Source organism: Stegodyphus dumicola, chromosome 4, assembly GCF_044657685.1.
Source record: "Stegodyphus dumicola isolate Sdum_Otavi_A_Nest chromosome 4, ASM4465768v1".
NCBI classification, from domain to species: Eukaryota; Metazoa; Arthropoda; class Arachnida; order Araneae; family Eresidae; genus Stegodyphus; species Stegodyphus dumicola.
This window is the reverse complement of record NC_140771.1, coordinates 29,024,569-29,039,586: the sequence shown is the minus strand read 5'-3', so window position 1 is coordinate 29,039,586 and position 15,018 is coordinate 29,024,569. Positions and strand designations below refer to the sequence as shown.

At 34.7% G+C, this 15,018-nt stretch overlaps 1 protein-coding gene across 1 annotated transcript in view; it reads left to right on the top strand.

Annotated features, from left to right (window-relative positions):
- Positions 1–15,018, top strand: part of LOC118181811 (MBT domain-containing protein 1-like) — a 69,593-nt gene that overhangs the window by 34,880 nt on the left and 19,695 nt on the right. Inside the window, exons 9-11 of the mRNA XM_035351015.2 lie at positions 10,957–11,036; positions 11,263–11,497; positions 14,510–14,563. Of these exons, the coding sequence (XP_035206906.1) occupies positions 10,957–11,036; positions 11,263–11,497; positions 14,510–14,563 (369 nt within the window). The remainder of the gene's footprint in view (positions 1–10,956; positions 11,037–11,262; positions 11,498–14,509; positions 14,564–15,018) is intronic.

Genomic DNA, 15,018 nt, shown 5'->3' with positions numbered 1-15,018 from the left:
GAGTTAATTTGTTTGAAACTGAGGTCTAAAACGACCTTGTTGAAAACTTTTAGCTCTAAAAACTAACGCGAGGCCAACCTTTTACAATCATAACTTAGCTAGAAACTAGAAAATTTAAAAGAAAGAAATTTGTTACAATAGCAGCTCCCGGGATATACAACAATCTTTTTTTTTTCATCTGTACTGCATCTAAACAGGAGCTTTATTCAATTCTGGTTCCTTCCAGAGATCTGGAAGGAAAACTAGTTTAATGAAATGTTACAGAATGACATTGCAAATAACATATAGAATATACTTCTCTTAACATTCTTATTTCATTCATGACTATTTTAATTATCTCTCCCCGTGCTCTCTGACATGTGTTGTAAAAGAACACCAAACATGAATGTGTTTCTGTCTACGTGTGCCACACTTCCTCCTACAATCAAAACACTAACGTGTTAAAATTCAACACACGAGACCTCTTAACACACCCTACTTTTCAACTCTAAACCCTGAGGTACTATTCTAAAAGTGGCTAACTCTAAAGTGTAGCGTCAGAGAGCCTAACTACATCATTCAACCTTTACCACATATTTGCCATGATTTAATCTTTACAGTCACACGAATAACAAATTTTTAACATTACTTTCACTTTTACCATATCACGGTATTTCTTAACATTTAAAATAACAGTTCACATGTATATAAGAACATATCAACATGCCGTTAATTTTACACATTTGAAAACATACATTAGTAGTACATTGTTAACTTCTATTCTTTTCAAAGCAAGTGCCAATTCTTTCTACATTGAAATAATACTACATTTCAAAAAGTCTTTCAGACTAAAACTTCTCTCTTGCTAGAATGTTTTAAATAAAATTTATACAATAACTTTTTTTACAATATTTAAGTTCTTACACAACGCTATTATACATCAATTTTAGTTTTACGCGCGAGTAATTGAAAAACATAATAAGAAAATCGGTCACAACTCATTTCTCGCCCTTTCGGCGACAAAGGTAGACCTCGCATGAGGTAAAACTTCTTGAAATCTGCCACTTGCAGTAAGAATGAAAGATTAACTCAAGTTTGCAAAATAACATAAAATTTTACTTATCTTTGTAATATTCAGACATCCTTTTCTGGGCCCAGTCTTTAAAGGTATAGCAGATAGTAGCTTGGTTGATCCTCCTTCTTGTACGGGCTCGCCCTTCAGTGCTTTCCTCTGGAAGCTTCCGTTTTTCACCAGTACGGCCACCCTTGAACATCTTCCTTTTGTCCTCTGCTTGTGGTCTTGGCCGTTTGAAGGCAGCTGGTCTTGGTGGAACCGGGAAACTTCTGTCGTGATCCTGCTTGGACCTCGTTGTTGGCCGTTCAAATTTTTCTTGTACTTTTTCCTCCGCCGCTGATGGCCCTTCCGCAGTTCGGCGACCTTTGCTGCGGAGAGTTCTGTCGGATGAGTCAATCTTCCGTTTCAAAGCCGGGTTATAGTTGCCGTCATTTCTCCTGGTCCTTCACATACGTCGTCCTTCTCCCTTCTTCATTCTGGGGGTGTTTGTGAACTCTGTTTTCTGGACGGTGGAACGGCTTCTTTTTCTTTTTACCTTCAATTTTTCCGCGGGGCAATTTTCTTTTCACTTGCTTCTGTCTCTCATTGAATTGCCCTTGTACTTGTCGTTTTCCCACCTCTGGAACTTGTATCTGCGGTGTCTGCCGTACCGGATCCTGCAAAAGATCTGAAAAGATTTTCATTTTATTACGATCGAAGTAGGGTTTAATTTGATCAATATTTGCGGAACAGGTTTCACCATTTCTTGCCTTTAACACTACAACAGCGTGAGTTATTTTTTCTATAACATATGGTCCTTCAAAGCGTGGAAAAAATTTGGCAGTTTTATCTTCAGGTGCTGAAGAAAGTGAATGCTTAATTTTTAAAACTTCATCCCCTACTTTATAAGTTACTCCCCGTCGTTTCAGATCATAGTATAACTTCTGTTTTCTTTGTGCTACTTCCGTATTCTTTTTTGCTTCCTTTATTAGTTTTTCTATATCACCCATTTTAAATTCTGGGGCTCTTTGTTGCACATAAAATAGTTTATCTAACGGTGTTATAACCTTTCTGCCTAGAAATAACTCAGCAGGAGTTTTGCCCGTTGTATCATGTTTTGCGGTCCTAAGGGCGAAAGCAAATTCATTGACATAGTTATCCCAGCTTTTATGAAAATTTTTAACATAACTACGGATAATTTTCACTATATTTCTGTTGACCCGTTCCGCTATATTTGATTGCGGCCGATACGGGACCATTTTTAAATGACGTTTGCCCAGTTTTTGGCACATGTCTTCAAATATATTACTTACAAATTGAGGACCATTATCCGATATAATTTTAGAGGCACCCCGTATTTTAAAATATATTTATTTAAAATAGAATCGGTAACTAATTTCGCGGAGGCTCGTTTTAAGGGAACAATTTCGGTCCATTTACTAAAATGATCAACCATAACAAGGAGATAGCGACTTTTGTTTAACTGACTTTTTGGGAAAGGGCCCAATAAATCGATGCCGATTATTTCATTTGGAAATTCGGATTTAATACTATTTAGAAACCCGGCCGGGCGGAAATTAATATAATTAACGGCTTGACATGTTGGGCAGGACTGGACATACGCCCTTGTTAACTTTTGCAGTTCAGGAAAGTAGACTGTCTCGCGTACGCGTTGGATAGTTTTTCGAATACCAGCATGAGAAGCTAAAGGGCTGTCATGGAGCTCTTGCAGGATATTTAATCTAAGACTAGCTGGGATAACAGGTCGAAATTCGTTGTTGGAATTCGTAGTTTTTGTGTAGAATAATAGACCATCTATTAGTTCGTAATGGGCCGCCCTATTTCTTATCGCCACAATATCTTGGTGGCTAAAATTTTCAGGATCCTTCAAATACTCATAAATACTTCCAAACTCAGGATCCTTACCCAGTTCGGTTATTACAGTTTCTCGGGAATTTATTGTACACGATGTAAGCATTTCAACTTTTACGGTATTACCCTGTTCGTCTAATTTAATTCGTGATAGGGCATCTGCTACGATATTTTCCTTTCCGGGGGTATGCTTGATTACCAGATTATATTCTTGCAGCTTGAGTGCCCATCTTATTAACCTTGGGGATAAATTTTTCCCTGAGTACAATCTAGTTACCGCCGCATGATCAGAATATACTGTTATCGGCGCCTTTCCAAAATAGACTCGGAACTTTTGCACTGCTAACAGAACTGCAAGTGCCTCTCTCTCGGTCGCGGAATAGTTTCTTTGTGTTTGATTTAAAGTTCGGCTAAAAAATGCCACGGGCTGCTGATTTTGCGAAAGTACCGCTCCTACCGCATAATCCGAAGCATCCGCTGAAATTTCTAAATTTTCATCCTTTTCAGGAAATTTCAACACAGGGGCTTGCGTTAATGCTTGTTTTAATTTTTCGAAAGCACTATTGGCTTCAGCCGTCCACGAGAATCTTGCCTTTTTCCTTTTTAATTTTAACAATGGCTCAGCGATAGCCACAAAATCTTTTATAAAGGACCTATAATATGAACAAAGTCCTAGAAAAGAAGAGAGCTTCTTTGCCGTGTTTGGAGTCGGATACTTTTGTACAGCGATTATTTTTGATTCATCTGTCTCGATCCCTTTTTGCGATATTTTGTAACCTAAATATTTTAATTCAGGGGCTGCAAATTTGCACTTTTCGACATTAACTTTTAGACCGGCCTCATTTAATAAAGAAAACACCTGTCTTAAATCCTGTATATGTTGGTCGAGATTATCACTAGTAATAATGATATCATCTAAATAGATAAATGTGGACTTTCCAAGAACAGGTCTTAACACAATGTCCATGCATCGCTGAAATGTTGCTGGGGCGCCTGAAAGGCCAAACGGCATACGCAAAAATGCATAAGTGCCAGACTTGGTTATAAAAGCAGTCTTAGGCACGTCCTCAGGCCTGACCCCTATTTGAAAATAACTATTCGTTAAGTCTAAAGTCGTCATAAATTTGGTTGATTTTATGTTCCTTAAAATTTCTTCTATAATCGGTAACGGATATACCGGATATTTCGTTATGGAATTTAATTTACGGTAATCAATAGCGAATCTCCACCTTTTTGGATGCTCCAAAGGATAATCATTATTTTTCTTACATAAAACCACCGGGCTAGCATAACTACTTGAGATGGGCGTTATGATCTTTTTACGTAGCATATCGGTAATATGCCATTCTATAATTTTTTCCTTATTCTTATCATACCGGTATGGTTTTTGACGAACCGGCAATGCATCTCCGGTGTCAATACTATGGTTAGTAACCTGAGTAAATCCTGGAATATCACTAAATAAGGAAGCAAATTCACTTACCACTTGTCGGATTCTATCTTGCTCGTCATTATGCAGGTGGTCAAGATTTAACCTTGGCGGTTCAACCCTTTCTACACGCACTGGTTTCATCGTCAGCTTAAGGGACGCTTCATTAAAATCCAGTGTAGCTTGTGCGTCTGAAAGAAAGTCTATTCCTAGGATTAAATTTGCTTGCAAATTCTTTACTATAAAAAACATCACCTTTACTTGTTCGTCCTTGATACGGATGTACAAAGGTACTTTACCTACGCACTTACATTGTTCTCCTTGCGCCGCTATTACTGTTGTTACTGTTGTATTATCCGCATTATATATGCGGTATTTGCGAAAATACTTTCTAAAAAAGACTTCTGCCACACAGGAACACTGCGCGCCAGTATCCAGGAGTGCGGTGGCCGGGATATTATTTACCAAGACTTCAATCTTCGGAAGAGTTAAATTTTTCACCATTACTGTATTTAACTTGTAGGAAGAGGGGTTTTCGTGGCCTTCGGATTTCCGCACCCTCTCGTCAGCAGAAATCCATTTTAGTTTAAATTATTTTTCCTTTCGGTGCTTTCCTTCTTTCTCCACTGGCCTTGAGACTTTTTTCCTGGGTTGCTATTGAACTGTCGACGTTCGCCGGCTGTTTTTGAATGCTCGGGTTTCCTTGCCCACTGATTCGCTTTTTCTCCGTAGCCATGTGCTTGAGTTTGCTGTAGTCTTGGCGTACCAAATTGGTTTCGCTGTTGATATTGGCGTCTTCTTTCGACGTCCGCCGTTCTTCTACTTTCAAACTGGATTGCTAGCTCAAATAATTTTTCCAGTGTAGTCGGATTTCTCAATTCAATAAAGTCTTGCACTTGGGGTAGTAACCTCGGCAAAATCACTTGAATTATTTCAGGATCCGGACGGTTTCCATACAAGAGCTTGAAAACGTGAATTTTTCTTAAAATAAAGCTCGAGAGGTTTTCCATTCTTTGTTGATATATACTGAAAAGTTCTGTTTCTAATTTCGCACGATCCCTTACAACAGGGAAGGCTTTTAGTAGGGCAGTCTTGAAATTTTCGTAAGTATAGGTGGGACTTCCTGCTTGACCCAAGAGACTTCTGCCGATACATTTGAACCAGTTAAGCGCTTGGCCCCTCAAAGCGCTGGTAGCTAAGGTAACTTTCTGAAACTCGTGCACGGGGTAGAGCATGAAGTGGTCATCCAATTTTTCCAAAAAACTGGTTACCGGTGAGTTTCCGTTAAATGTTGCTTCTGGTTTCATCGAAGCGTGCATGGTCTGGACGATGTACCCAAATCCTTCCAGGGCGGCAGCTGGCATTTCTGGATTCTGAGCCGTTTCTGCAGGCAGCACAGGTTCTTCTTGAAATTCGGCCATGGTTATTCTTCGTCGGGCGCCACTATCAGGTTCAATGTTTCTTCTAATCTTCTTCGGAAACATACAAGGACCTGACTAGGAACAGAGAGCTTACTAAAGCTATGTTCACTAATTGTAGTAAGTAGACAGGATACAGACGAAGGGTATACAAAACCCTTTATTTTTCTTTATATACAATGACTTCCGTACTTCGGAATACAATGACCCTCCACTCGGGGTCTAACGTAAAAGATATTAAAATAAAACTAAACTCAAATTTAACTTTAGAATAATACACGTGTAAGATTGGCCTTATAATAACAGGAAGCGTATGTAGCACAGAGACTGTGAACACTACAATACGTTTAATTTATCAAGAGGATTAAAACCTCTGGCCTGGAAGGCAAATAGCAACTGCGTAACTTCTAAGGTAAGCGGCCTGCTTCGAACTCACTGCTTCCTCTCTCATTCTTGGCAAAAAGGCCACACTTAAATACTTGGCGTTCGCCAGACAACTTTGCATAAACTCCTTCACGCTTATAATTCTGGCCGGAAGTAGAAAATAAGAAGTGATAGTAAAGATTTAAAATAAAATAAACATTAGTAAAACTTAAGATCCTTACAAGTTATTCACTAGATGTAAAATCAGTGATGAACATTTGGTAGAGTGTTTCGATTTGAGACGAATATCAAACAAAAAGGCGTCTACGGAGCTAAAGTATTAATCATATAAATTTATGCTAATAAATGATTGTGTTTCTTCATCATGGAGGTGTTTTATTTAGTGCTGAAATTAAGAATGAGGACCTTGTACGTGTTTATTGGAAAACATTTCTGATAAATAAGCAAGAGACATTAAGCATATACTAAAGGAAGAAACTACTCTGAAAATCTAATTCTTTCTCCCAAATGCCTGCAAAAATTTCTAAAAGAAGAAAATTTGCTTGTGGTCTTAAGTTTCAGATATTAGATCATTCCAAATGTTGAATATGTAGATTATGGACTTTGTACTCTTTTAATTTATAATATATTCAGCTGATAATTCGGTGAATATATGTACCATTATTTTAATTAATAAAAGATCTTGTTGATTTTTCTCTTGACCTTTATAAAAGACATCACAAGATTATTCTATGTGCTAATAGCAGCCTAAGGAGGAACTTGGAAATCTAATTCCATGCCAGTTTTAATGAAATAATTTTAGAAGTATCCAGTAGTCTCATTTACCTTCCCTCACCAGATATCTCTCAAAGGTACTTTTGGCTTAATGTTATTTTAAGGGTCTTTCTAAGACAAACACAGTATGACAAGAAAAATGATTAGGAGCTTCATGAAATATGACATCACTCTTGAATGAAAACTAATGTTAGAGACTTGTAATGAAAAGTGTTTTTTTTAGTGGGGGGGGGGTATAGGGAATATAATATATATATTATATATCCCCTATATATGGGGAAATATTAAAGACACTGTGTGGGGAAATTTATATATGGTGGATATATAATATATATATATATATCCCTTATATATGGGGGAATATTACAGACACTGTAGAATTGAGTTTGGCATCTCCAGTAGTCCTTTTTTACTCAGTTCTATTATTCAATACAATCAAAAGTCGTTAATCCGGACTCGTCGGGACTTTGGCGATTCCGGATTATAGATTATCGGTTTAAATCTGGTAAGATGGCTTGCAGAAATTATAAAATTAAAAATATGAAACCGTAATTTATGAAATAAAGAACAATTATGATCTAAAGGGTATCAAAATTTACAAAAAAAAAAAAGCTTAATATTTATTTGTTTTTTTTATTAAACATTTCTTTCAATGTAAGTTGTTTAAGTTGCTTTGTTTTATGTGATAATACTTTCTCTTTAATTCTATAAACAGACGTAATTTCTTCTTCAGTTACAAAGTTCCACTGTTCAAGTCCTATAATTGCTGTGTCAAGAATACCGACTAATTTGTCAATCGAAATTTTTTCGTTTTCAATAACCTCTGTGTCACTTTCTCCACTATAGGAAGCGAATTATAATGACGAGGAATTTGATTTAAATCATATCAAAGACGGAGTACATCGAGATGAAATACTACATTCAGTGATGAATTATAAGCCAAATAAAATAAAAACATCTGCCCTGAAGATAAGGATAGTGCTGACAGATCAACTTCAATTCATTGCGCACCATGCCTCCTCCCCCCCCGCGCGGCCGCAGAGCAGCGTGAAATTGATAAACAGATTTCGGAATGGTTAGAGAAACAAAGGATATGCCTTTATCCATTTTTTTCAGCAATTCCACTTTTTGTTTGATGGACATCGAAACATACTTTCGCTTTGTAGATCCTTTACATATGAGTAAATATATATCGGAAATTCTTTTTGACATAATCAAAAGTTCAAGCTTACTTTTATAAAATTGCTGTAACAGTCTGCAAAAAATAATAAGACGGATCCAATTCGAAGATTAAGAAACAACGCAATCTGCAACGTTAACTGAATTAGATAATTTTAGCTTAGCTTATACCGTTCGTTATACATTAAACGTGCATACGTAAACGTATTATGTGCATGTGCACACGCATATTCATAGCCGTAAAGGTCTTACGCGCATGCGTCAACACGACGCATGCGCAGATAGTTTGTAGATTTGACGTCCGGATTATAGATCATTATGGATTATGGGTGTCCGAATTAACGACTTTTGACTGTAACATTTAGATTCCATTTTGAAAAATACTGTCGAAGGAAAATTAAAATATTCAGCAGAAATGGGTGAAAAGTTGAAGAACTGTTTTCATGTCGATACTGTATTAACAGTGTCAAAAAGGATCAAGAATTGCATTATTTCATACAAATGGCTACAGATATTTTAGCTGAAAGGAAATTCGAATTACGTGGATGGGAATGCACTGATATATCAGAGAATTCCTTTAACACTACTAATGTGTTAGGAATGCAATGGGAACGTAATAACGATACACTAAGCTTGAATGTTATTAATGAATTGCCCGAAAAGGTAACTAAGAGGACAATTTTAGCAACTGCTCATAAAGTATTTAATCCTCTGGGAATATTATCTCCTATTACCTTGCTTCCTAAGCTTATGCTTCAGAGTCTGTGGAAATCTGCATTGTCTTGGAATTAAAGTGGATGAATGATTTGAATTACTTGAAAGGTTTGAAAATACCTAGGTACTGTAAGTTTGAAATAATATCACTTCATTTCTTTTGCTATGCAAGTAAATTGGCATATTAAACTGCAGCTTTCATTTGTGCCGAAAACAGAGACTCTGTGAAAGTTAATTTGCTGCAAGCTAAAACAAGAGTTACTCCCACTAGGAAGAAAAAGATTTCTTTTGCCCGATTGGAACTCCTGGGTGCTACTATTTGTGCTCGTCTAGCTTTGTCCATTTTAAAAGAGTTTAAAGTATAGAACGTTTGTTTTTGGACTGATTCTTCAACTGTACTGGCCTGGATACAAAGTAAGGCAACTTACTCCAAGGCATGCCTGGAAGCATATAGCAACAACAATGAAGCCTACCGATTTGCCCAGTAGAGGATGTTCTGCCCGCTATTTAGTCACGTCCTATTGGTGGGAGGGATCGGAATGGTTATATCCACCGCGAGAAAACTGGCCAAGCAACAACTTCATTGTAAATGAAGAAGAAGTAGCCAAGGAGAAGAAAAAGAAAATTGTATCATCTTAACAACTACATTAACACAAATTCTGTTGGTCTAATAAATACTCTTCGCTTCTCAGCTTACCATCGGACTGTTCGAATGATGCTTGGGTTTGTCGATTCATTCACAACTCCAATTATAAGAATGAACGTACTGTTTCTGAGCTTAATGAACCTGAGAAAGTGCTCATTTGTTTGATAGAAAATGAATCTTTTGCTGGAGTTGAAAATAAGCATTTAGTGTCACTAAATCCATTTCTAGGTCTAGAAATCAGTAGGACGAAAACAGCAGTATTGTAGAGACATTAGGTATTTTTGGAAGCAGGAAAGATGAAAAATATGCAACGCCTTCGCCGAGAATTGAACCACGGACCTCTGGAATATGCGCCCAGCGTGCAGACCACCACACCACGAAGGCATGCAAAGAAGGTGGGAGAAATACCTTATAGTATATCAATAAGATGATAAGTGAGAATTTAGAACTCCTGCCATTCTACCCAGTGACCATCCTTTTATCAAAAGTAATACAAAAAACATCAAATTAAAGGACATGTTGGAGTTTCTCACGTTTTAAATTCTCTATGAGAAAGATTCTGGTTACTATCTAGACGAAAAACTGTTTCATCCATCTTGAGATCTTGCATTATTTGTAAAAGATATTCCAGCGAAAGGGTCAATCTTCCAGCCCCACCACTGCCCAGTGATCCAGTTGAAGATGCCTCTGTGTTCCAGATTACAAGCATTGATTTTGCAGGACTTTTGATACTTAGGGCTAAAAGAAAGTCAATCTCCAGTAAAAGCACCTCAGCAGAGAAACGTATCCGTTTCACACGATGGAGTATCTCATATTACAAGACATGGAAGAACTGTCAAGAAAACCCAGAGATTAGACTTATGATTATGAATGTTGCAATATTCAATTCCTTATTTCTCATTGTAAGATTGGGAGGATGACAGGAAAAATGATTACAAGGTCCATGAAATGTGACATCACTCTTGAATGAGAAGTAATTTTAGAGACTTTTAATGATTAGCTTTTTTGGGGGAAAGGGGGGTGCATGTGTGTGTGTATGGCGATGTTATCTGTATTCCGTGAATTTGTTTTTGAGTTATTAGATTGGTTTCAGATGTAAACATTAATGAATTTGAATTTAAGTGAAAGATTTGGAATGTTCTTTTTAGAGTTTGACATATGCCTCAGTTCTGGGCAGGAAATATTTGTAATTAGAGTCTACTATAATATTTCCTTTTTTTTTTTTTTTTTTTTTTTTTTTTTTTTACACAGTATATTCATGTCTTTTTCTGTATTTGAATGAGGGCCAAATAATATGGCAGTGATCACTGCTAACATATTAGTGTGGATGGCTATTAATAAAAGACAGAGTATGGGCCAATGAATTTTATTTATTATGTTTAATTTGCAGTTAAAGAACTTTATGATAATTGTTTTTGGTATTTTGTAAAATAGCATATTAAAAGTTCCAACATAATAAAGAATTTTAAAATAATATATTGAATTCCATGTTCTTTTATTCTTTTAGGTTACAAAGGAGAATTTAAATGGCAGGAATACCTGAAGAAAACAAAATCTAAAGCTGCTCCTGTTGGTTTATTTCACAGAGTATGAACACATCATCATTTTTATTTTAAAATCAGCATGAATAGAAATAACTAGAAAGGAAAAATAATTTTCTTATAAGATCTGTGCTGTAGTGAATTTGTTCAAATGAATAATTAAGATTAAGGGTACAGACTATTGGATTGAGATTTCAGTTTCTAATACTATTTAAAAATTTGATCACTTTTAATTTGTAGCCAAATTCCCTCTTTCCTTCCTTGATATACAGGAAATTCCAAACCATGGATTTAAAGAAGGTATGTACCTTGAAGCCGTAGATCTGATGGAACCTCGTTTAATCTGCGTGGCTTCGGTCACAAAAGTGGTTGGTCGCTTGTTACGTGTTCATTTCGATGGCTGGGATGAGGCTTATGACCAGTGGTGTGATTGTGAAAGTCCAGATTTATTTCCAGTAGGATGGTGTGAAATTTTGAACTACAGGCTGGAACCTCCACGATCAGATGGTAACTTGTATTACTCATGCTGTGTAATTTTTATAAATTTTTGTGCATCATTTTATTATCAATATCTTGTTATTAATATCTTATTATCAATATCTTGTTAAGATATTTCAGCTATATCACAGTTGATATTGCTGAAATATCTCACTAAGTTGAAGCATTTAATATAATCGTATCGATTTGACAAAAATAAGTAATGATATAGTAAACGTGAATGATATGTGTTTATTTTATTTATTAGTAATATAATTCTGTATATTTATCATAATTAATAAAAAAATATTTTTTGAGAAAACTGTTTCTTTATTTTATTTTAAAAAATTTTATTTATATTTTTAAATATTATATTTTAGGCTGCAATAATTTCATTAATACATTAAATAGTCTTAATGCATATTTTCTAGCATTCTGTTTTTAAATAAAATGTTAAATTAGTATATCTCATACAGTTTTATCCTGTTGCGTGTCACATAATCTGATCTATTGAGCATTATACTTTAAAGATATTTAGAAACCTTACATTAACCTTCAAAATCATTAAAGGTAAAACCATTTTTTCATTGAAACATGGAATACCTCATTTAGTGTACTGAATATTGTGATGAGCGGAACAGGTGTGCGACTAGTTATTGTTAGCATACATAGCTGTAAATGTGTTGCACTAATATATGTTTGAAGCTTTGAATGGTACGAATGCTGTGGTAACTAGATCAACAACTTACCTTTCTTTTTGCTACTACTGGATAACAGCTTTTAATAGGCAATGGAATAACTAGCGGAGAGCGAATGGCCAGTCTGTCCTAGGTAGTACATTTTTAAGGGTTTTTTTCTGTGAAACATTTAACTTCAAAATTGTCATATGGAATTAAATTGAGAAGAGAAAGAATTCTTACTTTAGATAAAGTATTTAAAGAAATCCTCACATACTTTTAACTGCTGCATACTCTTGTTGTACCTTTTTATATCATCGAAACTTTTGAATGCAAATTATGAGTATGAACATGTTATGATCATGATAACATTCCTCATTAAGGAGAATCAGACATTGATAGATAAAATGAAACAGCGATGTGGAAGGGCAATTCCAAAAATCATACTTGAACTTTTATCTCAATTGTTGTAAGTGTTGCTAAATGTGAAAAGCGTTTTCTAAATAAAAAAAAATAAATAAATAAAATAAAATAATAATAAAAAAAAAACATTCAAAATGTTTTTAAGATATGCAAATGTATATTTTATATTTAAGAAATCTTTTTTTACCATTGATTCTCAATCATTTTTGTCTCATGCACCTCTTTCACCATTACTAGAAGATCATGTCCATTCCTTTCCAAAACTCGAAAAATACATATACATGTATTTAAATTTAGATTACTTTAATGGGTTTTATAAATTAAACAAGAAAAGAAAATGTTGATAAATGCCAAAAATTGAATAAATGTAATTTTTTATATTAACTAAAACTAGATATTTGACAGATGAAAAGAAGGCTGGTTCTATTTCCTCCCTGAAACTGAAATTACCCCTGGGGGAAGGAATTTCCCATTTCTGGTTGAGAACCCCTGTTCTACACTATCTACATAACAGTAGCAGGAGCAACATAGCAGACCACTACAATGACATTGATGGCTTTGTAAGCTGAAAAACAAACAAAATAATAATATATTTTTAAATTGTTAGAATTAAAGTTTTTCTTCAAAAATAAATCTGAAGTTTTAATTTATTTTCGTACATGTAGTTTTGACATTTTTTATAGTTATCTGTTTGTGTATCAAGAGGTGACAGCAAATTCAGGGACTACCCCAGGTGGTAAACTTAGGAACTGCATCGGGCAGCAAAAGTTCTAGCTACACACTGCAGTGAGGCATCAACATTAAATAAGGATTTAGATAGCATAATGTTCTTTACAAAGATATTTTGTTTATATAATTTACAAGCACAAATATCTTGTATCTGACATTCAGCATCCTTGGCTTATATATTACCTAAGTATATGATATGCAAACTACTAACCTAGAGAAGTTGAAAATTCGAAATAAGGTTTCTATTGAATGTGTTTCATTTTTCACTTAATACCATTACTGTATATTTCAGTATGCCATATGTATATTTTATAACCATTAATTAAATTGTAGTAATTTATAACTGACATGTTGATAAGGCCTAATGTAACTGACACCTTGGCAACTAGAAGTTTCCAATGCTATTTTTTTTAACAGTATTCATGAAATATTTTTCTCACTGAAGAAGAGGACTGTAAAACAATCAAACATTTTCATATTTATTTAAGAAGCCAGGAAATAAAATTATTATTCATATGAATAAAATTCTCTTTTAGTTCCATCGATGTCGCCTACTTTTAGCTTTCATTTTTATATTTGTTTTTAGAACTAATGGGAAAAACTAGAAAATGTTGCCTTGAGAACGAAACTTCATTTCTCAGCTTTTAGTTTATATTACAATATGCATTTAAAAATATTTTATCTAGTTTTATGGAGTTTTTGTAGTTCTCTCTTATTGAATACTAGGTGTACCCGCCCGGCGTTGCCCGTGCATTTAGAAAATGCAGATAAGTGAATAGCGCAGGAATAGTAGTGTAGGACATGTAGACTGTCTCTCTCTCTTCCCCCCCCCACAAGCTACAAAAAAGAAATGAATTGTAATTAATCGATTTAATGTATCGTCAAAACAGCAAACTAACGCTAGAATAAAGAAATCAATTGTTACAATCGAACGTTATTTGAAAACAAATAATAATATCAGTGAGTCAAAAAAACCGTGATTAATTAATTATAAATAATTTTTTAAAAATTTTTCTAATTCAAAAATCGAAAATCGGGCTTCGAGGTCTGGTGGCCAGCCCCTTTGTGCTTCCGTATAAAAAATTCCAGGTCCCTGCGTGCGATAGATTTGGCTGGAGAGCTCGGTCAGACAGACAGACAGACACATTACACTTGCTTTTATTATTATAGATGTAATACTAATTCTGAAAAATATGCTTTTCCTTTATTGCAGAAAGTGATGACTCAAAGAAAAAGAGGAAATCTAATGTATCAAAACATCGAAGAAGTAATTATTTTTATTATTTGTTTGTAATATTTTGTATTTAGTTTAAAAAAATTATGTTTATAAATGTTATTATGATAAATAATTAATTGTGGAAAGTGTATTAGAGAAGATAATCACAATTGTAAAAGGTATTAGAGTATGGCAAGAGTGGTTTCCCAATAAAAGTCTACTTCATGAAAGTCCACCCGACAAATGTCCACAAAAATAAACCTCTGTGATAATCTCCCTTGCGACAAATACCCCCACAGAAGAGAGTGTGCATAGATGCCCGCATGATTAAAAACCGTGATTTTTACTAGCATAAAATGTATTTAAGATTCTTATTGTAATATATAAAATAATAGAATCTGATTTTTGATGTTTCAAAAATATATGTTTATCTGTTTTGTCTCTCTTTCTCTCTTTATATATATATATATATATATATTATTTAGTCAAAAATAAGCTTTTCTAGT